The sequence below is a fragment of the Phyllobates terribilis genome, unplaced genomic scaffold (genome assembly GCF_046119375.1).
Source record: "Phyllobates terribilis strain yellow unplaced genomic scaffold, ASM4611937v1 Scaffold_35__1_contigs__length_13245226, whole genome shotgun sequence".
NCBI lineage: Eukaryota > Metazoa > Chordata > Amphibia > Anura > Dendrobatidae > Phyllobates > Phyllobates terribilis.
In genome coordinates this window covers 5,315,190-5,343,029 of record NW_027362795.1, presented here as the reverse complement: position 1 = coordinate 5,343,029, position 27,840 = coordinate 5,315,190, and the positions used below count along the sequence as shown (strand labels likewise).

The 27,840-nt window shown below is 45.1% G+C and overlaps 1 protein-coding gene across 1 annotated transcript; it reads right to left on the bottom strand.

Annotated features, from left to right (window-relative positions):
• Positions 1 to 2,723: 2,723 nt before the first annotated feature.
• On the bottom strand, positions 2,724 to 27,567 carry LOC141182616 (oocyte zinc finger protein XlCOF29-like). Its single transcript, XM_073660778.1, has 7 exons — positions 27,497 to 27,567; positions 12,292 to 12,441; positions 11,983 to 12,162; positions 11,785 to 11,908; positions 11,608 to 11,705; positions 11,329 to 11,419; positions 2,724 to 4,092 (listed from the first exon to the last, which is right to left on the bottom strand). The coding sequence occupies exons 2-7, from the start codon at positions 12,367 to 12,369 to the stop codon at positions 4,028 to 4,030; spliced, it is 636 nt and encodes a 211-aa protein (XP_073516879.1). The 5' UTR covers positions 12,370 to 12,441; positions 27,497 to 27,567; the 3' UTR covers positions 2,724 to 4,027.
• Positions 27,568 to 27,840: the final 273 nt, after the last annotated feature.

The following is a 27,840-nucleotide window of genomic DNA, read 5'->3' as shown; positions in this document are numbered from 1 at the left end:
AACTATTTTTCCATTTTTGTAATCACTTTTGAATGAACATTAAATAGCTTTTGTTTTATCCGCACAACTCAATATTGCTTTTCTTCTATCTTCACCGTGTCCTTACCTAAAATAAGGAAGTCTTAATTTTTCTAACCTTAATGGCGAGCCACAGCCAGTTCTGATTTTTTTTGTGCTATTTTTGTGTGGAATCCTTCTCCTTGTACAAAGGGGGGTGGAGAGAGTTTGTGCTAAAAATCTACTTGTACAAGTCTTAGGAATTTCATACATTCACAAGGATCAGACGGAATCTACAGGACGTTGAGGAGTGTCTCCAAAGCATACAACCACGTGGAGGTCTGCGGAACACAGAAAAGCCACAAAGGACCATCCATTGACGGTTGGATCAATCCAGGAGAGGAAAAGCCATTCCATAGGTGAGAAATGGATTTTATTCATGACTATTCTTAAAAAAGTAACATACAATTTAAGTTTGTTCATAGTCATACAGATGCACAATTATGGTCTAGTTTGTATAGCCAATGTGAAGCAGAGAATCTTAGTATTGATAAAAGTTTTTTTTCTGTAAAAAAGTTACAGAGAAAACTTCAAAATGTGATGCATATGGTCCGTGAGTACAATAATTTGCTTTTTGAAAAAACTGACACACAGAAAGCATGGATTATCACACAGGACATCACTCATACTGACAAACAGGTGGACACACAAGAGACCAGTCATACTGAGTGAGACACAAGACGCTGACGGGGATTACTTTGATTGTCCAAATTGTTTGATTTTGGCAGAACATATTGAACAATTGGATCAAATTGATACTCGGACAAAGTTATTGTCCAAATTACACCAAGACATAAAAAAGGTTTCTGTAAGTACAAGATTAAATAGTAAAAGTGAAGATAATACCTCCACATCATTTGTACAAGACACACAAGATCCAGATATTTCAGTAGAAGGTTTACAGGGAAATGAATTACAAAGGAAAAAATTACATGACAGAGCAGCACGAATCAATCTTAACACTAGAACTACTGATGGAGTCATTTTGACTCCTTTCGTTTTTTATTTCTCTTCTGTGATTACATTTTTCAGAATTCCGGCTTGAAACTCGGTGACTTTTCCTCAAATATGATGTGAAAAAAGATTTTGTGAGAATAAATAATTTTGGTGAAAAATTTGCGCGTTTTTTTCAAAATTTACCAAGAACTACTGAAGGGAGTCATTTTGACTCCCTACTATATTTTGAGGTCCTTTTGTCACTAAATGTTGCTATAAAGTTTTGTGCATAATTTTTTCACTCTGTCTTACTTACCCTGATGTTCATATAGATGTAGTTCAATTTACATGTCAACTTTTCACATTTTCCTTGTGTTTTACCTGCTTGTATTACTGTGTAATGCTGAACAAAATAGCTTGTTTACTCTAGGCTCTTATCTTATGCTAATGAAGGGTGGTGTTTTTCTAAGGTCCTAGCAGGAGACAGTATTCTGGATAGTAACTTTACTTTCAGTTCAGCTGAAGAGACAAAGAGAACAGACGCAGACATACGAGCTCTGAAGACTCATACAGGTATGAATTGTTATGAAATAGTTTAGCTGTCTGTCAACTGATTCAGCCCACCTACTTTTGAAGGTGGCAGAACAGTTATTATTTCTTTTAGTTTTCATTTCATTTCTATTTTTCAGCAGGGAACTATATAGAATTATGGAATTTGTGAGGAATATGGAGAGAAGACGTTTGATAAAGCCTCAGGATATTCTGGCTACTTTGCAATCCATACCGGAGGATGAATCGGAATCCGAATTGCAGGAACATGTATTTGATTCTGACAGTGATGAAGATTTCATTCCTCAGAACATATCAAGTGAATCTGAAGACTCAGAAGGAACAAATCCAGAAGGTAAGTAGTTATGTGTATTTATTTGTTCTTCCACACACTGAGTTAGGGCCTGTGCACACTAGCAGAATTCTGGCTGAATAGCCATCTGGATATTCTTGCCGCAATACAGGCCGTACCTGCCCGCTCATGCCTGAAGCTCCGCTCCAAACCCCGGGCTGGAGCCGCTGTCAGGGACAGAGCAGCTCTTGCTTACGCGCGAGCACGGCTCCGTCCCAGACAGCGGCTCCAGCCTGGGGTTCGGAGCGGAGCTTCAGGTATGAAACTTCGCTCTGTACCTGAGCGGGCAGGTACGGGCCGGATTGTGGTGAGAATATCCGGTCGGATATTCCGCCGCTAATCCAGCCAGTGTGCATGGACCCTTACAAAACAAAAATTCTAAATATTCATCAACTTTTTTACAGATATTCCAAGCACATCAACTGGGGATCGGGCTCATGCAGTTATGTTGCCTCGTGACCATCCTCCTGGTCGTGGACAGAAAAAATCAGCAAAACGTCCCAGAAATGAAAGAACAACAGATAACGATGGCGGCGAAGGTAATGCAACAACAAACACCAGAGAAGGCGAATCTGAAGGAATACTAGTTTCAGCGGATGGTATTCAATGGAAACCTGTTGAAATTGGAGAACACTTGCCTGGTAGGCGTGACAGCCAAAATATTCTTCGAGAAGCACCTGGCCCTACAGGATACGCCAGAAGAAATATCATTATCGATAGTCCTTTGAGCGCATGGCGTTTATTTTTTGATTCATATATATTGACACATATAAAGAACTGTACGCTTGCAGAAGCATGCAGGAACAATAATTTACAGTTTACTCTATCTGATGAGGAGCTAGATGCATTCATTGCGATATTCTATGCTCGTGGAATATCTGGCACGAACCGTCACTCGATTAGCAGTATTTAGTGTAATGACTGGGGAATACCGTTTTGCAAAGCGACAATGTCTAGGGACCGCTTTGTTGAAATTATGAGGTTTCTCAGATTTGATGAGAAATCTACTCGATCGGAGAGACTGCAAACGGACAAGTTTGCTCTATTTTCTACTGTGTGGGACAGGTTTATTGAAAATTGTATTGCGTGTTACAAACCTGGCCCATACATAACGGTGGATGAGCAACTTTTCCCAAGCAAAACTAGGTGTCCATTCACGCAGTACATGCCTTCCAAACCAGATAAATATGGCCACAAATATTGGCTAGCTGTTGATAAGAGGAGCAAATATCTGGCAAATGGCTTCCCTTATCTAGGCAAAGATGACACACGCCGTGCTGAGGACCGTTTAGCTGACCATGTGGTAATGAAGTTATTGGACCCGTTTTTGAAAAAAGGTCGCAATGTTACAACCGATAATTATTTTACTTCAGTAAAATTAGCTAAACAGCTAAAAAGCAAAGGAACAACCATCGTGGGAACACTGAACAAGATAAGACGAGAAGTGCCTAAAGAAATAAAATCCATGAAAGAGGAATTGTACAACACTAAAGGGTTTAGAAATGAAGACAATTTTACACTTACAGTATATCAAGGAAAGCCCAACAAAAATGTTGTCATTTTGAGTTCCGTCCATCCAGATGTTGTTGTTGCGTCTGATTCCGCTAAAAAAAACTCCAGAAACGGTAAAGTTTTACAATGAAACAAAATATGGAGTAGATGTAGTGGATCAGATGGCACGAAAATATACCACAAGAACATGCACAAGGAGATGGCCTGTTCATGCATTTGAAAATGCCTTAGACTTTGCGGGTATAAATGCATGGATAATATTCAAGGAGATTACCCACCAAAAAATGTCACGCAAGGCATTTTTGCAAACGCTTGTGAGAGAGTTGAGTGGTCCTTATGTCACAGATAGGGAAAAGGGTTCCACGTCCCAAGTTTCTACATGCTCAGAAGTGATGGTTCAAACAAAATTTTGCCAGATCAAAGAAAAGTGCAAGAAAAATAGATCTGTCGGAAATTGTAAGACTTGTGGTAAGTCTTTGTGTGGGCAATGTACTGCCATAAATCAAAGGCAATGCCTAAAATGCGAAACACCAAATGTTTAGAAGGTGAATTCTGCGCCATATTTTCATTTTTATGCTCCTCCACCTACATTTTCTCTGCTTTTTGTTCTTCAGTTGTTGTCTATATGTGTGCACTTGAATAAAAAAAAATGTTTGAAAAACGTGTATTATAATTATTGTTATTTTCTGTAGAAAAATAAGAAAAGCAGAAAAAAAACAATCAAAAGCATTACTGTTGGATCTCACAATAATAATACATTACAAAAAATATAATTATTAATAAATAACCACAAATGAAACTCTAAAAATAAACGAAAACAAGCAAGGAGTCAAAATGACTCCTTTCAGTAGTTCTAGGCGGGGTCACGAGTCCAGTAGTCCTAGTGTTAAACTGTCCGTAAAAAAGGCAAGTTATATAAAAAATGCAATTATTCACCAGGACAATGACAGTTCACAGTCTAATAGAAAACCTCATAGGATGAACCAGTGGATCGTAGTGTTCAACTGTTTATTCATTCTGCCTCCAAAATATGGAATAAAAAGCCACCAATGTTATGTAGGCGAAAATAATACCAATAAAAACTTCTATTCATCTCACAAAAAAACAAGTCCCCACTCAGGTCCATCATCTGTCAGTGGAAAAACAGAGGTTTCCACATTATTAGTGGATCAAATGCTCTTGAAAAGCAACATGGCTTCCATAAACCAATCCAGCAATATCCGCTCTCCCAAAGTCAGATCTCCCCCTCGCTTCTGAGCCTTGCAGTGTGTCCAAACCACATTTAGCCTCCATGTATTTGGCATTGATATAGTGACAACAACTCACTTAATTTACGGAGCACAATCTGGGCACTATGTGTTGGGTAATAAAATGGTATATTAACAATTTTCACTCTCCAACATCCACTGCGTGCTAATTTCTGAAAAGTGACTGTGGAGTCAAAATAGTCACTACTCCTATAGATTATTTCACTGAGGGTTATAATTTCCAAAATGGAGTCACTTTATGGGGATTTCTACTGCTCTGATATTCTGACATTTTGTCATATTAGGGCTTCTGCAAAAGGTGTGTCCCATCTCCTCTGGGTCGTCAGCTTCTCCTTCTGCTTCATCTCCTCTTACATCTGCTTCTCTCACCAGGAGCCGCCTTATTCATCCTGCAGGCGGCGCTGGTGATGGAGGAGATGTCAGAATCAGAAGCTCTGGGGGGCGCAGGCTCTGTCCAGCCACTAAGATTAGGGTGCCTGGGACCAGTAGTACCATCCAGTCTGGCAGTATGGGTGTGTGTGCTGTCCAGCTGGAGTAATCTGCTCCCTGCTTCAGCCAACTGGAGAGCACCGCACCCTACTAAAGCTGGAAGCATATTGCCAGAAGCTGCCAGATACAGCCTTGTTCTCCTCTGGTTCAGTCCTCTGTGCTCAGCTCCAGGCTTGTGTATTTGTTTCCTGTTGTGACCTCGGCCCGTTTACTGACTAATCTTGTGTCTTCTGATTTTGTATTTTCTTTGACCTCCTGGTTCTGACCCGGCCACTTGACTATTCTTCTTCCCATCTCACGCCACAGAACAGCAGGTAACACCGTGGCCCAAGCCTAGGGGTCTCTGTGTAAGAACAGATCTATGTAGAGGGGTTAAAGGGTGATGAGCAAAGTAATTTGTGAAATCTGTAAACAGGGTAGATCGTGCCAAGCCTATTCGTGGTGGCCATCTTTTGATCTTCCAGGTGACCATGACTAGTGCCCCCAATACATTGTGTCTGCAAACTATTCCAGCAAAATCTGCATTCCTAATAGCTAAATGGCGCTTCTTCCCTTCTTAACCTGCCATGTGCCCAGACAGTAGTGTACAACCGTATATAGGGGATTGTCGGATTCAAAAGAAGTTGGAATATTATTTGTAAGGTCCATTTGTTTCCTATTATCCTTTGTGAAGAATTCCAAATTATCACCACATAAAGTGACACACGTCAGATTTGAAAAATGGGTTCTGATTAGGAACACAAAACTGGGGAGGGGGCTGTGATTTCTATATACCGAACAATTGCCCTCCTGACGTCCAAGGTATGGAAGGATTTTTCCTTTTCATTTTTGGGGGACTGGCAGAAAGACGGCAGTATTATCTCTTGATTCAGGTTCGAACTGGACACCACCTTAGGGAGAAAGGAGGGGTCCAATTTAAGAACCAATCTGTCTTCCAGAATCTTAAGGTATGGGTCCAGAACTGAGAGGGCCTGGATCTCGCCTACCCGTTTCGCTGTAGTAACTGCCACAAGAAAGGCTGATTTCATAGAAAGCAGGTCTACTGATGTTTCTTCTAGGGGTTCAAAGGGAGGCTTACATAAAGCCCTCAACACCAGGTTCAGATCCCATGGCGGTACTAGACTCCTTATCGTGGGTTTTAAACGAGAAGTTGCTTTTATGAACCTTGATATCCATGGGTGGTCTATTAAGGAGTAGTCCAAAAAAGCACTTAGGGCCGAGATATGAACTTTTAACGTATTTGGCCTCAGACCCTTATCAAATCCCTCTTGGAGGAAATCCAATAACGTTGGAATATTGGGGTGAGGCGAATTTCCCACAGACTGACCTGCAAAGCTACAGAACTGTTTCCAAATCCTAGTATAGATGGCTGACGTTACTGGTTTCCTACAGGCTTGTAGAGTTGTAATTACCCGATGAGAAAGGCCCTTAGAGGCTAGGATCCGCCTCTCAGGTTCCATGCTATCAATTGGAGGAATTGGATGTTCGGATGTAACAAGGGACCCTGCAATAGAAGATCTCTCCTGGCTGGGAGTCTGAATGGGTGATCCACCGCCATCCTGTGTAGCAGAGGGAACCAGCTCTTTTTGGGCCAGTAGGGCGCTATCAGAATAAGAGCTCCCCTCTCCTGTTGGATTTTCCTTAGTACTCTTGAGATGAGAGGGACTGGAGGAAAGGCGTACACCAGTTTGGTCCCCCACGATTGAGAAAGGGCATCTATTCCTTCTGGGCTGTCGGCTGGGTCCAAGGAAAAAAAAAGCGCTGCAGCTTCCTGTTTTTCCTTGTTGCGAACAGGTCTATGAACGGGGTGCCCCATCGTTGAATGTTTTGATGAAACACCTCCGGATTCAGCACCCAATCTGAGGAACCAACTCTTGCTCTGCTGAGAAAGTCTGCTACCACATTTTCGGACCCCCTTAGATGAATAGCCGATATTGAAAGGACATTTCTCTCCGCCCAGTAGAAAATTCTTGACGCCAAGGATTGTAACCATTTTCCTCTTGGACCTCCTTGTCTACGAAGAAAAGCGATGGTGGTGCTGTTGTCTGAGAAAATTTTTATATGATTTCCTCTGAGCAAATGCTGGCATCTTTGAAGAGTCTCCCGGACCGCCTTTAGCTCTCTGAAATTTGACGACCTGTGTTGTATCTCCTTGGGCCACATCCCTTGTAGATGTCTGTTTCCTATGCTTGCTCCCCAGCCTTTTTGGCTGGCATCCGTATGGATCTGGATTGAAGGAAGAAGGATCCAGTCTACTGCGTTTTCCAAGTTTGAAAGGTCTGTCCACCAGGAAAGGGAGTTTTTTAGCTCTCTTGACAGTCTCATTTTCTTGTCTAACCCCGATGGTCGTCTGTTCCAAACTGACAGGATCGACTTCTGTAACGGCCTTGAATGGGCCTGTGCCCATTTCATGCTTGGAATGCATGAGGTCATCAGTCCTAAGATCCGCATGGCGTATCTGATTGAGGTGGTCTTCCGTTTCTCAAAGTTGTAAATTTCCAGTTTTATTTTTTCTCTTTTCTCCTGGGGCAAGGAGGACTTTTGAAGACTGGAATCTAAGAGTACCCCTAGAAATACTTTTGTAGTACTTGGATGGAGGCTTGATTTTTCCCAATTGATGTTCCACCCCAAATATTCCAGGGTTTCGATCGTATGCTCTTGTTGACTGAGAAGAAGAGACTCTGACTCAATATATCGTCCAGGTAAGGGATGATTATAATCCCCTGTGTTCTTAAGAAGGCCGCTACTTCTGTCATAACCTTTGTGAATATTCAGGGGGCCGAGGATAGACCGAAGGGTAGGCAAGTGAACTGAAAGTGGTGTACTGTGCCTTCCTGCTCTAGAGCGAACCTTAGGTATTGCTGGTGACTTGGGTGAATTGTAACATGGTAATATGCATCCTTGAGGTCTAGGGTGCACATTACCGATCCCTTCTCTATCAATGGAATGCTGGTTTTTATAGTTACCATTTTGAACCTTTTGTATTCCACCCACTGGTTTAAGGGCTTGAGGTTTATAACCGTACGGCGTTTGCCCGAGGGTTTTAACACCGAGAAGAGGGAGGAATAATGGCCTAAACCCTGCTCTGAAGGGGGGACCTGTTTCACCACGTGTAGGGATTGAAGGACTAATATATCCTGCCATAGACTTTTGAGATCTACGGGGGAGCGAGGACGAGTGATTTGGAAACGACGAGGGGGGGTATGGGAGAAGTCTATTTTGAAACCTTCCCCTAAGGAACGCAGGATCCACTGTTTTTTTTAATGGACGCCCACTTGTCCTGAAAGAAAAGAAGCCTGCCCCCTACTCCAATGGTGTCATGGTCTAGCTGGGGCCCCAGAGGTGACCTGATCTGCTCTGTCCTTTCCTCCCTTCCTGTAAGACCATCTCCCCCTTACCCCTGTAATCACGTTTATGGGATCGACGGGGTCCACGAAAGGGCTGGTATCTTTTAACCCTAAATCCTTTTTTCTTGTCCGATGCTCTTTCTAGGATCTCGTCCAACACTGGACCAAAGACCCGAGCACCCGAAAAGGGGATTGAGCACAATTTATTCTTTGAGTGGCTATCCCCCAACCACGTCTTTAGCCATATCGCCCATCTAGCTGTATTAGATAATACGCTACATCTAGCTGCGAATCTGACTGATTTGGCCGAGGCATGAGCCATGAATTGAGTTGCCAGCTTTAACATGGGAAGAGAGTCTGATAGCATCTCTACAGGGGAGTCCGACCTAATTTGATCTGACAGCTCGTCTAACCAAAGGCACATGGATCTTGCCACTGAAGTGGCAGCGATATTTGACTTAATTATGGCTGCTGAGGCCTCCCAACTCCTCTTGAGCATGCTCTCTGCCTTCCTATCCATTGCGTCCTTGAGGCAAGAAGAGTCCTCAAAGGGGATGGATGTTTTCTTAGCCACTTTCGCTATTGGAACATCTACTTTAGGGATTTCCTCCCAAAGTTTGATGTCCTCCGGATTGAAAGGAAGACGGGATTTAAAGTCTCTTGGCACAATGAGTCTTTTCTCCACTTCTTCCCATTCCTCCATAATCATTGATTTTAAATGCTCATTTACAGGGAACACTATTTCTCTGAGTTCTCAGACCTGCGAACATTTCATCTTGTCTGGAATGGGAGACCTGAGTGTCCTCTAAGTTCATAGTATGCCTGACGGACCTTAACAGCTCATCCGTATGTTCCGTAGAGAAGACCTATTTCTTTCTCTCTTGTGAGGGTAACTGAGAGAAGCGATCCTCATCCTCTTCTAGACTGTGCTCTGATGCGGAATCTGAATATTCTCCTTCCTCAGACGCCTCTTCCCTCTCCCACCTAGGTCTTTTCTGGCGAGGAGAGGGCTGAACTATTTGGGGTGACGGCTGTGTACGGGAAGGCATGAGGCTCGAGACTGTACTCTGGACCTCCTCACGTATCAGATCTTATATCCGTCAAAAAGGAAGTTTTTTCTTCCTTTAGGACCTCGGCTATACATTTTTTACACAGCCGCTTTTTATATGAGTCCTGAAGCTTTGTGTTGCAGTCTATACATCGTCTTGATTTCTTGGAAGAAGGTCCAGACCTCTGGGTTGCCCTCTCCTAATCCATAAAAAAATATAAAAGGACACCGGAGATTTACTATAAAACCCTGTCCTAGAATACTCTGATTTATCCAGAGAAGGGCCTAAGGCTGTACTCACACTGCCCAGGGACTCTGAAGGGGCCTCTGACCGTGAAGGATTAGCTTCCATGGTGTCAGTGTGTGTGTGTGGCTGAGGTGTACCCTTTTATAGGGTCTTACCTGATCCAGGTGGTAGCCACGCCCCAACGATAATTGTTATTCTTAATGACCTGGAGGCTCACCACTGCCTCCGGGCACCTGTGCGTACTGGATGCCGAAGCCTCTTCTCAATGCCGGAAGGGAGAAGCGGCGTGCGCTCCACCCTGGAACGCACGCTGGCCAAAGCAGAAGTCCGCTCTTCTGACTCCGCCTCCCGGCCGGAAGTCTCGCGCCGTGCTCGGCGTGCGTTCCACCCTGGAACGCACGCCGGCCCCAAAGCGGATGTTCCTTGATCACTCCGCCTCCCGCCGGAAGCCATACACCGCGCTCCTCCGTGGAGCGCACGCCGGCCCCTCAGCCGGTGGGATAGCGCAACGCTCAGAGCCCCCTGTCCGGGGGATACAGCGGCAAGCGGCGGTCTTCTGGCTGAGGGACCCCGCAAAGGAGTATCAGCATGGAGCCTCTGGACCGAAGGAAGGGGAGAGTTCTCAGACCCCCCCAATCCCCCTGGCTCTCAGGTAACTTCTTATCTTCGGAGAACCTCTCCATAGCGTCCTGTCCTGCTAGGGACAGGAAAAACATACTGAGGGTGTGATGGGGGGCTTTTAACCTCTCATGTGTTTCCTGTCCCTAGAGGAACAGAGGACTTAACTCCTGTCGTGCCGTTATGATGGACGTACTGGTAAAGATGTATATTACAGCCATCAGCCATGCACAGCTTAGAGATATATCATGGCACAGGAGTAATGTTTTTTGTATAGTTTATTGCAATCCTGTTTGAAGTTAGTTGGTTTTAAAAGATATTGAAAACTCAGGATAAAGGGAAACTCTGTTGTTATTGGACAGAAATTCACACTTGGCCCTCACTGCACATTTAATGTTGTCGATAATAAAAGTGAAGTTTGGCCAGAAAGACTGGACCTGGTCTTGTAGGGACCATATGAGCACATTCAGCCGCACAGAAGGGAGAGAAGGTAGATTCATCCAATAAGATATCAGGGTTCTAGGAAGCCAACAGCATCATTACCCTCCGCTTTCTCTTACAGGCCCATCATAATATTTTTCTTCAAGTGATTTTCTCACTTGTCAGCACATTCTACGTACGCTGTCATTTGGCTTTGTAGTTTACAGATCTGGGCAGGTAACGGTCAGCGTCTCCTAATCCCAGGGGGTAGGGGTATTCTCCAGGTTGTAAGTTATATAGAAAAGGGCTTTTACAATTACACAAAGTAAATTGAACATTTTTGAACGGAGGAGAATGTTGTGGTCTAGCGGCAAAATGGTGATCACACAATTGTGACACAGCCGGACTACACCACCGATAAAGCAGCCACAGCTGGTGACTAAGAAGAATCTGTGACTTCTGTATATTTAGTGGTTACTACTCACCTGGGTGGTCATATGTAGGAATCTCCTCTTTACACCGCTCATCACCCCTCACATATGTCTCTGTAGTATTAATATGGATCAGATCTTCACCCTGAAACAAATATAAAAGTAGATGGAGAAGTCACATGTATGATCGGCTCTAATCCTGCCATCTCCACCGTTCTCATTACACAAGTATAAAACATATAATACTGGTGGATAAAACATGACTGAGCACAAGACCTTTACAGCCGTCTACACATCATAGGGGAAATCTCATGACACCTTCTCTCCATCTACCTGATGATCCTGAGGAACATTGGGATCTTCTAGTTTACAGTCATGTGGAAGAAGAGGACGGGGACATCTCTCTGGTGTTGTCCTCTTACTGGATAGATCTGGAGGAAACACATCCAGGGACTGAATTCATTCTTTACATACAGATAATTATAGGCCGTGTGTATTTAGTCCTATTACCTGGTGATGTGAGGGGCTGGGGAACCTCCATCATGACGTCCCTGTACAGATCTTTGTGTCCTTCTAAATACTCCCACTCCTCCATGGAGAAATAGACAGCGACATCCTGACACCTTATAGGAACCTGACACATACAATGATACAGTCATCTCCCCGATCCCTTCATAGTGTTGCTATATAATGTCCCAGCAGTGTCACCTCTCCAGTCAGCAGCTCAATCATCTTGTAGGTGAGTTCTAGGATCTTCTGGTCATTGATGTCATCATGTATCAAGGCTTGAGATGAAGGCCCCGTGAATGGGCTCAGGGTTCTTTCCCATCCCTCAGACACATGGACCTGATGGCGCTCACTAGAGGTTTTCTTCACTACTGTGTAATCCTGGTTATGGAGAGACACATTCATAAATCTCCCTCCAGACATTTCCAGAGTCCTCACCTCTTCAGTTCTGTCCATCTGTTATTCCCATAGATAAGAATGATGTAATGTGACGTCATCAGAATGTCTCACCTCTCCAGTAAGCCGGAAGAGGATCTCTAGGGTGAGGTGTAATATCCTCTCCACCATCTTGTCTCTGTCCATATCCATCTTTGATGGGGAAATCAGGAAAATTGTGTTATATAGAAGATCTTCACTGAGAGGATCCGATATTGTAGAGACCTGAATGAGAAGATGATGAGCCGATGTAACATCATAAAAATCCTGTGTAATAATACAACCATTGGAGATAACGAGGGGAAACATATGAGGAGATTTATTATTTGACAGTATTTAGTTTTTTCTTTACATCTAGTAATAAAACCTATATATTTTAGGCCATAGATAATAAGCAATTTCTTTCTCGGAGTCTGCAGCTTAATACGTTTCTCATAGACCCACGGTCAGGGAAATATTGAGAAGATAATAACAATTAGTCCCAAACCCCATTTCCCTCTCACCCCTCCTTTATCCACCATTTGGGCCAACTGTTTCCATGCAATTTAACACACACAGCAGAAGTCACTTGTAGACAAATGCAGCACAAAAGGTGCTACTGACCCACTTAACATACGAATGCATCTCCTCTTAGCACAGACATGGGATAGACTGACACCTTCCATCAGGGGCAGAGTTTGAAGGAAAACTCATTTAGGCTTCAAAAGGGTTTAACACAAACTCCAGGATGTCCGGAGCTGATATGAAATATGGAATGTTGGAAGTTCCATAGCTCCGCTAATAATGGGCCCCATATTTTTAGTGGCAGAGTCAGCCAAGGAACAATATGCTTATTTTTTCGCAGCTGTGAGCCCCTCTTGGTAGCTGGGGTGCAAAAGTAACAAAATAACAGACCGCAACTATGTCATGTGTGGTCTCTAAAGGAAGGTAACGGAAAAAATGGTATTACTTCCGGGTTTCCGGAAGTAATAACCAACGATAAGTTATCCAACGATAAATTATCGCAAAAGCCAGATATTCTAATAAAAATATGGAGACTGGAGACCAGCCCACGTAATGTCATCCCAGGTACTGTGTGGGCAGGTCTCCCCTTAGGCATAAAAGAATCCACGGAGGATGGATGAGTATTCGTTGCCAGGGGGGTATAGAGACTATAATAAATGGATCTTGTTCGATAACAGTCAAATCAATAAGTGGGGCGCCTCCCTTCAGCTAAACAGAATTGTCTCTGCGATCTGGCTAGTACGCAAGTCTTCTTTAATCCTGTTTTTATTGTGTAACTGTATATTCTGTACTGTATTGTCCCCTTTGTAAAATCCTTGTATATTTTTCATAACACTGCCTTCCTTTTGGATTAAATATAAAATGTAATAGTCCTGTTTCTTTTTTTCTGTAATCGTTCCCTCCCCCGAAGCCATATACCAGAACGCAGGCGTCCGACCAGGCCTGTATTATATTTCAAATCTGGACGGTGGTGGCAGCGAATAATAATAATTGGGTTATCGTGAAGCTGACAGTGACCATACAGAGGCATATACACATATTTTGACAGAGTGACGGCACCGGTGAGAGATTGTGTGATCTCCCCAGTGTCGTCTCTTTGTGAGTTCCTGACACTCACCTTCCATAACGCTAATTCTCATCTCATTTTCCGACACTGGAATTGGCATTAGCAATTCTGCAGGAGATATTCATTACAAGCAACATGAGAAATAACTACTTCATGATGAGGCAACATGTTCTACTATGGCTCAAAAACCATATTTGGCCAGAGTTCTTCACTGACTACATCACCACCGGTCGTCTATATGAATGTTTCCCGTCTTCCCCAGACTGTAATCTTCTATCAAGTTAGATCTCAAGTCTGATTCACACACAGAAGTTTGAGGCTTTTATAAAAGCTGTTTTGTTTGCACAAACACCGTGGACAGAAATGATTTGATACTAAAGTCTACATATACAGTGTATTATGGGGTTTACTTCTGGCCTTAGGCTTTCCTATGTTACAAGAAAAAAACCCAGAAAAAAGCAGATATTAAAATGTTTCAAAAGAAAACTGTCACCAGCAATTCTTGTAAAAAAAAAAAACATGCAAAAAGCAGAAGACACATTGTCATTTTTAACACGTTAAACATTTGTTTTTGTTCTTATATGAACTCTTTTGGACACCAGAACATAGATGTACACTGCAAGGCTGGCACAGTTGCAGCTGCAATAAAATCCCTGGCAGTTTAACCACTTGCTCCTGCAAAAAGCAAACATGGCATCTAAGAAGGTGTGACAGAGTTTGGCTGAATGCCCCTCCTCCCCCAAGTGCTCAATAGTATGGGGCTGACTAGTTCCTACAATACTAATGTCCCGTAGAATGTAAGCCCGCAAGGGCAGGGTCCTCTTCCCCCCGTACCAGTCTATCTTTGTTAGTTTGTCTACTGTAGTGATATTCTCATTTTGTATGTAACCCCTTATGTACAGCGCCATGGAATCAATGGCGCTATATAAATTAATAATAATAATAATAATAATAATGGTGCCTGGGCCTGCAATGTACGAAAGTCTATTAGGCCGGGCCAGAGGTGGCATTCAATAAATTACCTTTTAACGCCCCCAGACACATTAGACTAAAGCTGCATGAAAGCACTGATTTCGGGGGGTTTGGTCAACTATATAATGTATTTGGGGGCCTCCCGACAGATGATGTCAGGGCAGAGAAGGATCTGGGATCCTGAATTTCAGAGGCTAAAATGTTTGTTCTTCCTGTAGATAATCCTCCGCTAGAGGAGTCTGGTGGTGACTCTCTCATACAGACCACAGGAAAGCTGGAATATTTGTGTGTATGGAGGAGTCTGGAGAGATAGCCGTCTACCAAATGACCGATCAGTCAACACTTATCTCATGTGTATGGGGACATTACTATTGCACAGGCAGTAATAATACACGGCACTACAGTAGTACAGTGCATCACCTGAGCAATCAGAGGCTTCTGTGTTGTATGATCGCACTAATGAGAGTTGTTTAAAAATGTTTATAAAAAAAGGTTTAAAAAAGTTTTAAAGTGAAAATATCACAGTTTTAGCAAAAATAAATATTCATCACTATAGGGAAAATATGGATATAATGGGAAAATGGAGAGGGAGGTCAGCTCACTGTTTATTCAATGCACCTTGTCTGAAGATCACCGCATGGAGCCGCCCTGGTCAGGGACATTTCAAGGTTCAAGTAGAGAAAGGAGGAGAGATGGATTCTCCAGCATGGTCTATATTGTTAAAACCTCACATTTATTGTGAATTCATAAAAACTGTTGTGATGGCATACCACCAATGCCCACATACCAAACCAATGCTTATTCCTGATTTACAACATGTGAGTCTCTGTGATACTTTTATATCCTTCCCTTTCCTGGGTGTCCATTGATTACTGAGCACTTCTCAGACAATTTAACCCTGTATTGTATGGAAGAAAAAGAGAATACACAAATACAACTCATGCATGAGATATTCAATAAAATCACTGGAAATCAAAGACAAATACAATTAATTGCACTGTAATATTAATCCTGTCTGATGTTCATTCCCTGTGGGGCTCTAGTGTGTAATTTTAATATCCAATATGACTTTCTATTTAAGATTTTTCTTTTCATATCTAAACCTCTTAATGGTTTATAAACCTTTTCTATTCCTAATATCTGAAGGATCTGATATCCCCTTTATGTTTTTGTGAAAAGTGTCTTGAAACCATAGACAGGTTTAATGCTGTGGGATTGATTGCGTCAGATAAATGTCTTCTAATACAGGTTTATAGCGGAACTGACGTCCATCCCACATATTGTAATTAACTCTCTATACACTCTATTAAATAGATGACCCCTATAGTGTTACAATTGATGAAATTGTGTATTGCAAATTGTTGTCCCATTAGATTTTCTTCAAATTTGTCGGTTTTATTAACATAGTTGCATGCTTTACAGGGTGTATGTCCACATTTATATATATAAACTAGCTATTGAGCCCGTTCTACACCCGGGTGGCGAGCATTTTTATTGGGATATGGTCTCCCATGCTGGTATAGTGCTGCCCCTATCCTGGTATTTGTGCTGCCCCCATCCTGGTATTTGTTCTGCCCTCATCCCTATCTTGGTATGAATGGCACCCCTCACCCCCAATCCGGGTATGCATGGCACCCCTCACTCCCAATCCGGCTATGCATGGCACCCATCACCCCCAATACTAGTATGCATGGCTCCCCTCACCCCCAATTCTGGTACAGTACAGACCAAAAGTTTGGACACACATTCTCATTTAAAGATTTTTCTGTATTTTCATGACTATGAAAATTGTACATTCACACTGAAGGCATCAAAACTATGAATTAACACATGTGGAATTTTATACTCAGCAAAAAAGTATGAAACAACTGAAAATATGTCTTATATTCTAGGTTCTTCAAAGTAGCCACCTTTTGCTTTGATGACTGCTTTGCACACTCTTGGCATTCTCTTGATGAGCTTCAAGAGGTAGTCACCGGAAATGGTCTTCCAACAATCTTGAAGGCGTTTCCAGAGATGCTTAGCACTTGTTGGCCCTTTTGCCTTCACTCTGCGGTCCAGCTCACCCCAAACCATCTCGATTGGGTTCAGGTCAGGTCATCTGGCGTAGCACCCCATCACTCTCCTTCTTGGTCAAATAGCCCTTACACAGCCTGGAGGTGTGTTTGGGGTCATTGTCCTGTTGAAAAATAAATGACGGTCCAACTTAACGCAAACCGGATGGAATAGCGTGATGCTGGAAGATGCTGTGGTAGCCATGCTGGTTCAGTAGGTTTTCAATTTTGGATAAATCCCCAACAGTGTCACCAGCAAAGCATCCTCACACCATCACACCTCCTCCTCCATGCTTCACGGTGGGAATCAGGCATGTAGAGTCCATCCGTTCACCTTTTCTGCGTCGCACAAAGACACGGTGGTTGGAACCAAAGATCTCAAATTTGGACTCATCAGACCAAAGCACAGATTTCCACTGGTCTAATGTCCATTCCTTGTGTTCTTTAGCCCAAACAAGTCTCTTCTGCTTGTTGCCTGTCCTTAGCAGTGGTTTCCTAGCAGCTATTTTACCATGAAGGCCTGCTGCACAAAGTCTCCTCTTAACAGTTGTTGTAGAGATGTGTCTGCTGCTTGTACTCTGTGGCATTGACCTGAGCTCTAATCTGAGCTGCTGTTAACCTGCAATTTCTGAGGCTGGTGACTCGGATAAACTTATCCTCAGAAGCAGAGGTGACTCTTGGTCTTCCTTTCCTGGGGCGGTCCTCATGTGAGCCAGATTCTATGTAGATATTGATGGTTTTTGCAACTGCACTTGGGGACACTTTCAAGGTTTTCCCAATTTTTCACACTGACTGACCTTCATTTCTTAAAGTAATGATGGCCACTCATTTTTCTTTACTTAGCTGTTTTTTTCTTGCCATAATACAAATTCTAACAGTCTATTCAGTAGGACTATCAGCTGTGTATCCACCTGACTTCTGCCCAACACAACTGATGGTCCCAACCCCATTTATAAGGCAAGAAATCCCACTTATTAAACCTGACAGGGCACACCTGTGAAGTGAAAACCATTTCCGGTGACTACCTCTTGAAGCTCATCAAGAGAATGCCAAGAGTGTGCAAAGCAGTCATCAAAGCAAAAGGTGGCTACTTTGAAGAACCTAGAATATAAGACGTATTTTCAGTTGTTTCACACTTTTTTGTTAAGTATATAATTCCACATGTGTTAATTCATAGTTTTGATGCCTTGAGTGTGAATGTACAATTTTCATAGTCATGAAAATACAGAAAATCTTTCAATGAGAAGATGTGTCCAAACTTTTGGTCTGTACTGTATGCATGGCACCCCTCATTCCAAATCTGGTATATATGGCACCCCTCATCCCAATCCTGGTATGTATGGCACACAATCTCTCATCCTGGTATTCATGGCACCCCTCATCCCCAATCCTGGTATGCATGGCACCCCTCATCCCCAATCCTGGTATGCATGACATCCCTCATCCCCAATCCTGGTATGCATGGCTTCCTCATCCCCAAACCTGGTATGCATGGCACCCCATTGCTCATCCTGGTATGCATGGCACCCCTCATCCCCAATCCTGGTATGCATGGCACCCCTCATCCCCAATCCTGGTATGCATGGCACCCCTCATTCAAAATCTGGCATACATGGCACTCCTCATCCCAATCCTGGTATGCATGGCTTCCTCATCCCCAAACCTGGTATGCATGATACCCCTCATCCCCAATCCTGGTATGCATGGCACTCCTCATCCCTATCCTGGTATGTATGGTACCCATCATCCTGGTATGCATGGCACCCCATCCCTCAACCTGTTATGCACGGCACCCAACCCCTCATCCTGGTATGCATGGCTCCCTCATCCCCAATCCTGGTATGTAAGGCTCCTCATCCCTATCCTGGTATGCATGGCACCACATATTCCTATTCTGGTATGCATGGTACCCCTCATCCTGGTATACATGGCTCCCCTCATCTCCAATGCTGGTATGCATGGCACCCCTCATCCCCAATCCTGGTATGCATGGCACCCCTCATCCCCTAATCCTGGTATGCGTGGTCCCCTCACCTCCCAATCCTGGTATGCATGGTCCCCTCACCTCCCAATCCTGGTATGGGTGGTCCCCTCACCCCCCAATCCTGGTATGCATGGTCCCCTCACCTCCCAATCCTGGTATGGGTGGTCCCCTCACCCCCCAATCCTGGTATGCGTGGCCCCCCACCCCCCATTCCTGGTATACGTGGCCTCCTCACCCCCCAATCCTGGTATGCGTGGCCTCCTCACCCCCCCCAATCCTGGTATGCGTGGCCCCCTCACCCCCCAATCCTGGTATGCGTGGCCCCCTCACCCCCCAATCCTGGTATGCGTGGCCTCCTCACCCCCCAATCCTAGTATGGGTGGCTCCCTCATCCCTTTCACGCTGCACACATACAAAAAAAAAACAAAAGCACAAACTCACCTTTCTTCCCTATGCTCCAGCGCTGTGGTGTCCTGTTCAGCCGGGGGAGGAGTGTGGCGCCGGAGTACGCACGTGCCCATACCGCGCTGTCCGGTGCCATTTTGCTGAAGACACACTGCAAATGTGTCTTCAGTAAAATGGCACCTGATAGCGCTATGCACATGCGCCGATTCCGACGCCTTCACTACTGCCCCAGTCTCCGGCAAGAAGAGAGGCGCTGTGGCAACGCTCCTCCCGGTCAGGTAAGTATGGCGCCGGAGATCGCGGTATGTGTTCAGTGCCTACACACTCCTCTTACCCGTAAGAGCCAGACTGTGCAGGCGTGTCACGCTTGCGCAGTCTATAGAGGATTCAGACAGAGGGACGCTTGTACGAATATATTATAGATATATTCTTTATTTTTATATAGCGCCAACATATTCCGCAGCGCTTTACATACATTATCATCACTGTCCTCATTGGGCTCACAATCTAAATTAAAAAAAACCCTAACCAAGGATAATCAAGTCACATTGCATTTGATATTTGTTTCTTGAAAAAACCTAGGTGAAAGTTTTCCGCCGAGTGTAGAAGCCTTTTTGAATACAAAACTCAAACAAAGTATGTAAAAGAATTTACAAAGTCTGGAGGACGGATCTCAGACATAAAAAAAACTAAGTTTGAAAGAGATATCAAAGACTACGAGTCAAATTCAATTTACACATGGAAATGAAACAAACCAAGAGCTACTGTTCTGAAATACAGGTCACACAATAAATTCAAAGGAAATAGAGGAGAGCGGAGGTCAGCTTCACAAATCCTAATGTGTCCATGGGTTCCTCTAATCATAATTCTCTGAGGACTTATCTGATGCATCAGTGGGATCAACTAAAGACAGATGGAACAAAAATAAATTCTCAAGTATTCCCCACAATTCAGCACAAAACAACGGGCGGGCAGAAAGCTCAAATGTGGCGGGACATGTGCGTTCCATGCCGGAGTGCATCAAGGTCTCCTATCTGCGAATGCTCATGTCCGGAAGCATGCGTTCCACGCCGGAGCGCTTAATGGTTTTGGATTGCATTCCACCAACATAGGATTTTTCTGTCTCTGAGATCAGCGTCATGGGAGACTAAAAACAAGTATTGCACATCCTCCCAATAGGCATGTAGATGTACTTTATCACTACATAAGATATGGGGTTATGGCCCACAGTATATTCCTAAATGGTCAAATTTGACCTCTATTGCACAAATAGAGATACACAAGGATCACCACACTTGTTAATTACAAATAGTATGTGGGAGATAACTGATAAGAAATAATTCTGATATAGGAGCTCAGATATCTCGATGAAGTACAACAATATGTGAACCTCATTCACAGGGAACTGAGTAGTAATGGGTAGAGTATAAAATCCAAAAATGTAATCCAGAATGGGGCTGTATTCACACAAAATAGGCATAAGAAATTTGCTCATTGTGTCCCTTAGGGGCCAGTGAATCCAGTTTGGAAATCCACTCATTCTTTTTTGAGGATACATCTATTGTGATCACCTCCTCTCACATTGGGTTTAATCATCTCAATGATACAAAAGGAGATGTCTTCGGTTTGATCTCAATGTACACTGTTCATGTGTCTCGCTAATGGGGTGTCCCAACCATGGCGTATACTGCCCAAATGCCTTTGACCCAACTTGCCCCCCACTCTGACCGAATGGAGATCCAGCTTTCCGATCACCCTGATCGGTTTGGGGTACATTTTCCCCACACCTCTTACAGGCTATGGGTACCTTCCTCCCATACTCCTGACAGACAGGGAAGGGGGGGGGGGGGGGACACCTTTCTTTTACCTTGCCCAGTTGTGGGGCCTACCCTTCCTACCATCATTTTTACCTTGGGAGCCATGCTCACTAGGGGGGAGCTACGACCGGCCATGTCACAGTCCGTCGTGACACTGGTCAGCGGCACGGAACCACTTTCCCTATGATCCCCATGTTTCTCCCCATCCCTGCTCATCACCTCTGGAGCTGTGCTAGTCATGGGACAGCTACCATTGACCATGTCACTATCTGGAGTGACACTGGTCACCCGCACGGGACAACCTGCTTCCTGGTGTGTCCGTGCCTGCTCCCCTTGCCCATAGCACTTATGCTGGCTCGCTTTAGGGGATCCTCAGCAGCATCACCCCGCAGGGTGAGGTGGCTGAATTCCCTTTAACACAACATACATTTTTATTATGCATGAAATTTACATTATTGTCATTACCGTCAATTGACAGTGGCATTACATGACATATCAGATCTGGGAGGGTGGTCAGGGATGTATCGGGCAATAAATTGTCCCAGATCAGTTCCCAATAGCACATTAGTGGGGAGAATCTCCAACACCCCCACTTCCCTTAACCCCCTCCCCGCATCCAAGTCCAGAAAAACTCAGGCTATCGGCAAATACCCTCAAACCCAGTGACAGTCAGGGTCTTCCCAGCAATGAGTTCCTCTGGTAACACGAACTAAGGGCGGATGAGGGTACATTCTGCGCCAGTGTTCTTAAGGCCAACAGCAACGGTGTTGCCCACAGTAACAGGTTGTAAGTTTTCCCGGGCCCTGCCAACCGCCTCACCCACATAAAGAATGGCTGCAGTAGGTCCTGGGGCCTCAGGTGTGGTGTTCATCTTCTGCCTCTCCGGGCAGACAAGGCTTGTGTGACCCGTTTGGTCACAAACATAACACTTATGGGAGTCAAATGCAGGCCAGGTGCTGGAAGATGGGGCAGAACCCGCTGAGGGCCAGCTGGTTGGAACACTGGGGGTGGTTGTGGGTTTACCCCCTTTCCAGCTGGCGGCGGCTGACTTACGCACCTCTGGTGTGCGGTTGGCCTCACAGGCATCTGCGATCTGGGCTGCTTTGGCAGCCTCCTTTGGCTCCCGGTCAAGCACAAACTGTTGAACTTCCACTGGAAGACGAAGAAACTGGTCGTTCACCATCAGATCCTTCAGGTCCTCGAAGGTGGTAACTGACAGTCCTTGGACCCACTGCTCAAAGTTGGTCCTGAGCCCATCCACCACGTCACTGTAGCAGTCATGTGGTCCACGTTGGAGGGCTCTGAACTTTTTCCAGTAAACCTCCGGAGTCAGCTGGTACTTTTTTTTAACCTGGCCTGCTTGACGGCCTCATAGTCTCCATCTTGTTTTCGAATTGGAGAAGCAAACACCTCCAGAGCTTATCCTTGGCGCCCTGGGGTTAAATACCTGGCCTACTGGGCTTCAAGCAGCTGGTACTGTCTGCAGGCTTTTTCAAATCCTCAGAGAAATGTGTTCAAGTCCCTGTCCTTTTCCATTACAGGAAAATGCTCCGGACGGGGTTTAAAGCAGTTGGTGTTGCCGGTCTCATTGCCCGATGCGGTGGATTTCGGCAGCTGGATTCGGGCTAACTCCAGCTTGTACCGCTGCTCATCTTGCCACTTTCGCTCAACAGCTTCTTGATCAGCTTGGGCCTGTCGCTCAGCAGCCTCTCGGTCAGCTTGGGCCTGTTGCTCAGCTCTCTCAGCCTCGGCCTGTCGCTCAGCTCTCTCAGCCTCGGCCTGTCGCTCAGCTCTCTCAGCCTCGGCCTGTCGCTCAGCAGCTTCTCGATCAGCTTGGGCCTGTCGCTCAGCTCTCTCAGCCTCTGCCTGTCGCTCAGCAGCCTCTCGGTCATCTTAGGCCTGTTGCTCAGCAGCCTCTCGGTCAGCTTGGGCCTGTTGCTCAGCTCTCTCAGCCTCAGCCTGTCGCTCAGCAGCTTCTCGATCAGCTTGGGCCTTTCGCTCAGCAGCCTCTCGGTCAGCTTGGGCCTGTTGCTCAGCAGCCTCTCGGTCAGCTTGGGCTCATTGCTCTGCTCGCTCCTGGAATTTCAGGACCAGCTGCAGTTGTCCATCACGATTGTCTGCGGTGAGCAGCTCCAAGGCCATCTGCAGGGGGTCCACACTACCCTGGCTGCGGGTCTGGCTGGCAATCACTGGTGGGACCCCTGCAGCAGTACCATCCGGGACTTGGCTGGCCACCCCATCATCCGAGCTCTGCAGCACCTTGCAACAGTTCAGCAATCATTTGGTGCCTGGTCTTGCCTGTGGGGTCGATCTGTCTCAGCTCACAGAGAGCAGTGAGAGTCTCCTTTGACTACTGGTGATACCAGGGCTCTTCACATGTAGCTATCATTGCCAAATAAAATATAGGACAGAAAAACAAGAGAGGGGTAGGGGATGCAACTGCTATACGTACAGATAATGTCCCAAATAAAAAAATATTAAAACACTGACTCTTATTTCTTAAAAATCTGCACAGTATTCTCGCAAGAACCGTTTAAGTTTTCAGTGACAGGAATGATTGCTCAATCCAACCACTGATGTTCTGTAATATCCCACCACTTGGCACCAATTTGTCAGGGTTCCGCAGCGACGCCACCAGGGAGATCACACAATATCTCACCGTTGCCGTCACTCTGTCCGGATTTCGTCAGGGAGTGGGGAGCACACGATCCCGACTATCCACTACATAGGTATCAGCAAGCGACCAGTGAGCGTATGGCATCACATCTCCGGATTCCAACGCATGGAACATGTGTATATGCCGCTGTACGGTCACTGTCAGCTTCACGATAGCCCACTTAATATTACTCGCTGCCAACACCCTCCAGATTTGAACTATAATACAGGCCTGGGAGGACGCCTGCGTTCTGGTAGCGTATGGCTTCGTGGGAGGGAACAATTACAGCACAAAAGAAACAGCACTATTAAATTTTATATTTAAACCAAAAGGGAGGCAGTGTTATGAAAAATATACAAGATTTTACAAAAGGGGACAATACAATATATAAGCAGTTACACAAAATAAACAGGATTAAAGAAAACTTACTATAACGATCGCTGAGATGATTCAATATAGGTGGAGGGGAGACACTCAGCAGGATCTGTTGCTATAATAAATATATACTAACGCAATGAATACTACTCTAACCTCAGCAGATTATTTTATGCTGCTGAAGGGAAAGACCTGCCCACACACCCCTTGGATGACATCACAGGGGCTGGTCTCCAGCCTTCATATATTTATTAGAAATCTGATTTTAGTGATATCTTATCGTGGGTTGATCATAGAGACCTGAAAGTGATACAATTTTTTCCGCTATGATTTTACCTTTCTCCAGAGACCTCACACGATATAGCTGCGATCTGTTATTTTGGGACTTTTGCACCACAGCCCCCCCAGAGGGGCCTACAGAGACAGGAAAATATATATATCATTCCCTAGCTGACCCTGTCACTAAAAATATGGGTCCCATCATTATCAGAATTATGAAACTTTAGTTATTCCATATTTTGTTTTGACTCCGAAGATCCTGCAGTCTTTGTTAAACCCCTTTTGAGCCTAAAAGAGCAATTTCCTCTTTCCTTCCATCTCTGCTCCTATGTTGGAAGGTGTCAATCTATCCCAGGTCTGTGCCAAGAGGAGAATCATTCGTATGTTGAGTAGAATAGGCTACTGAGCTTCTTGTACTTGTATTTGCATACCAACAGCTGCGTGGAGTGTCAGCTCTCCTCTGGTGACAAATGATGGATAAGAGAGGGATGAAGAGGGGTTTCAGGGATAGAGAGAAATTGTTAATACTTTCTCAATATTTTCCTGACAGAAATTATGCACTAAATGGTCCCTAACTGACAGACCCTTTCTGAAAGTTATTATGGGAGTAGATCCTACAGCACCCTCAGGTCCGGTTCAACCACAAGTATATCCCAGTGTTTTCTGAGGATATGAAAGATACAGTCACTCTGATGGTTGTAAGTTTTTCTTACTCGTGTTATACCATCTTTTTCTTGGTGTCTTGGATAGGTATGGAGAAGTGTCTGTCTCTCCCATTTTTCTGCAAACGATGATGTGGAATCCAAAATGTACCAGGTGTACCCTTTTTCCCTGAATCTGATGTTCAGGTCTATTGCCTGTATATTAAAATCTGTGACATTATGGCAGTACCCAACCGTAAAAACTGGCCCCGGGGTATTCCTCTTTTTATGGGGATGGGGTGGTGGCTATCCCACTTCAATAGTTTATTAGTGCTTGAAGGTTTATGGTAGATGAATGTCCCTAGAGTCCCATCTCGTACTTTCTTGATTATTACATCCAGGAACGGCAACTGGTAATAATTAATCTCTGATATAAATCTCAGGCAGACTCTATTGATGTTGAGTTCCCTGACAAATTCAAAAGATTGTTCACTCGTCCCCGACCAGATGATAAAAATGTAGTCAATATATTTGTACCATACCCCAATATATGGATGCCACCACTTATGATCATCCCTGAATATTGTGGATTCCTCCCACCAGCCAAGGAATAGGTTAGCATACGAGGGGGCACAGGGGCTCCCCATCGCAGTACCCCTGAGCTGGTGGAAGTACTTCCTGTCAAAAAGAGTAATAGCGAATTTTAGAAGATCCTTCATGAAGTCATTATGTCTGCTACACTCTACTGATCTCCATTTCAAGAAATGTCTTACTCCTCTGATACCATCCTCATGCGGTATATTACTGTATAAAGCCTCGATATCTAGTAAGGCCTGCTCCCCTACATGCATGTATACATGCTCGAGGGTATACATGTAGGGGAGCAGCCAAAGGGAAAACCAATTCCAGAGGGATTATTCCAACTGCAGGACCTCAGGTGGTACTGGGGGAACATTATACTGTGGGGGCACCATACATACTGCATAAGGGGCATAATGGGGGAATTACACTGTGTGGGGGCATCATACATTCTGCATAAGGGGCATAATGGGGGAATTACACTGTGTGGGGGCATCATACATCCTGCATAAGGGGCATAATGGGGGAATTACACTGTGTGGGGGCATCATACATCCTGCATAAGGGGCATAATGGGGGCATTACACTGTGGGGGGCATCATACATCCTACATAAGGGGCATAATGGGGGCATTACACTATGTGGGGACATCAGACATCCTGCATAAGGGGCATAATGGGGGCATTACACTGTGTGGGGGCATAATGGGGGCATTACACTGTGTGGGGGCATCATACATCCTGCATAAGGGGCATAATGGGGGCATTACACTGTGTGGGGGCATCATACATCCTGCATAAGGGGCATAATGGGGGCATTACACTGTGTGGGGACATCATACATCCTGCATAAGGGGCATAATGGGGGCATTACACTGTGTGGGGGCATTAAACTGTGTGGGGGCATCATGGGGGCATTACACTGTGTGGGGACATCATACATCCTGCATAAAGGGCATAATGGGGGCATTACACTGTGTGGGGGCATCATACATCCTGCATAAGGGGCAAAATGGGGACATTACACTGTGGGGGGCATCATACATCCAACATAAGGGGCATAATGGGGGCATTACACTGTGGGGGCATCATACATCCTGTATAAGGGGCATAATCGGGGCAATACACTGTGTGGGGGCATCATACATACTGCATAAGGGGCATAATGGGGGCATTACACTGTGGGGGGCATCATACATCCAACATAAGGGGCATAATAGGGGCATTACACTGTGTGGGGGCATCATACATCCTGGATAAGGGACACAATGGGGGAATTATACTGTGTGGGGGCATCATACATCCTGCATAAGGGGCATAATGGGGGCATTACACTGTGTGGGGGCATCATACATCCTACATAAGGGGCATGATGGGAGCATTACACTGTGTGGGGGCATCATACATCCTGCATAAGGGGCATAATGGGGGCATTACACTGTGTGGGGGCATCATACATCCTGCATAAGGGGCATAATGGGGGCATTACACTGTGTGGGGGCATCATACATCCTGCATAAGGGGCATAATGGGGGCATTACACTGTGGGGGCATCATACATCCTGCATAAGGGGCATAATGGGGGCATTACACTGTGGGGGCATCATACATCCTGCATAAGGGGCATAATGGGGGCATTACACTGTGGGGGCATCATACATCCTATATAAGGGGCATAATGGGGGCATTACACTGTGTGGGGGCATCATACATCCTGCATAAAGGGCATAATGGGGGCATTACACTGTGGGGCAGTAAAGGGGTCCTGTACTATGAGAACAATAAGTTTCCTCCCTTCCTGTCTCCATAGTTGGGTCGTATGTATCTATTACAGGAAACAAAACAAAAACCTTATGATTCTTATAAAGGGGCAACACAAGACCCCAAAAGAGTCTCCGTGCTAAAGGGGTTAATGCCCCCTGCGCCCAGTAATGGGGGTCTCCACATACCTCCACCTGCAGAGCCGCCACCACATATATGGCCGCTTTGTGCGTACAGGACCTGTGATGAGGTCACAGGAGGGGAGGAGTCAGGGGTCACATGATCAGGGGCCTCAGTGGATGCAGGACTCTGCTGTGCTGGTTGTCATGGTGCTGGATGAGCTGAAGTTTATGTGTGGGGTCAGGAGGGGTTTACAGTGTGGATGTAACAGAGCCGCGTGTGTACGAGGTGTACGGAGCGGAGCCGCGTGTGTACGAGGTGTAGGGAGCAGAGCCGCGTGTGTACGAGGTGTACGGAGCGGAGCCGCGTGTGTACGAGGTGTACGGAGCAGAGCCGCGTGTGTACGAGGTGT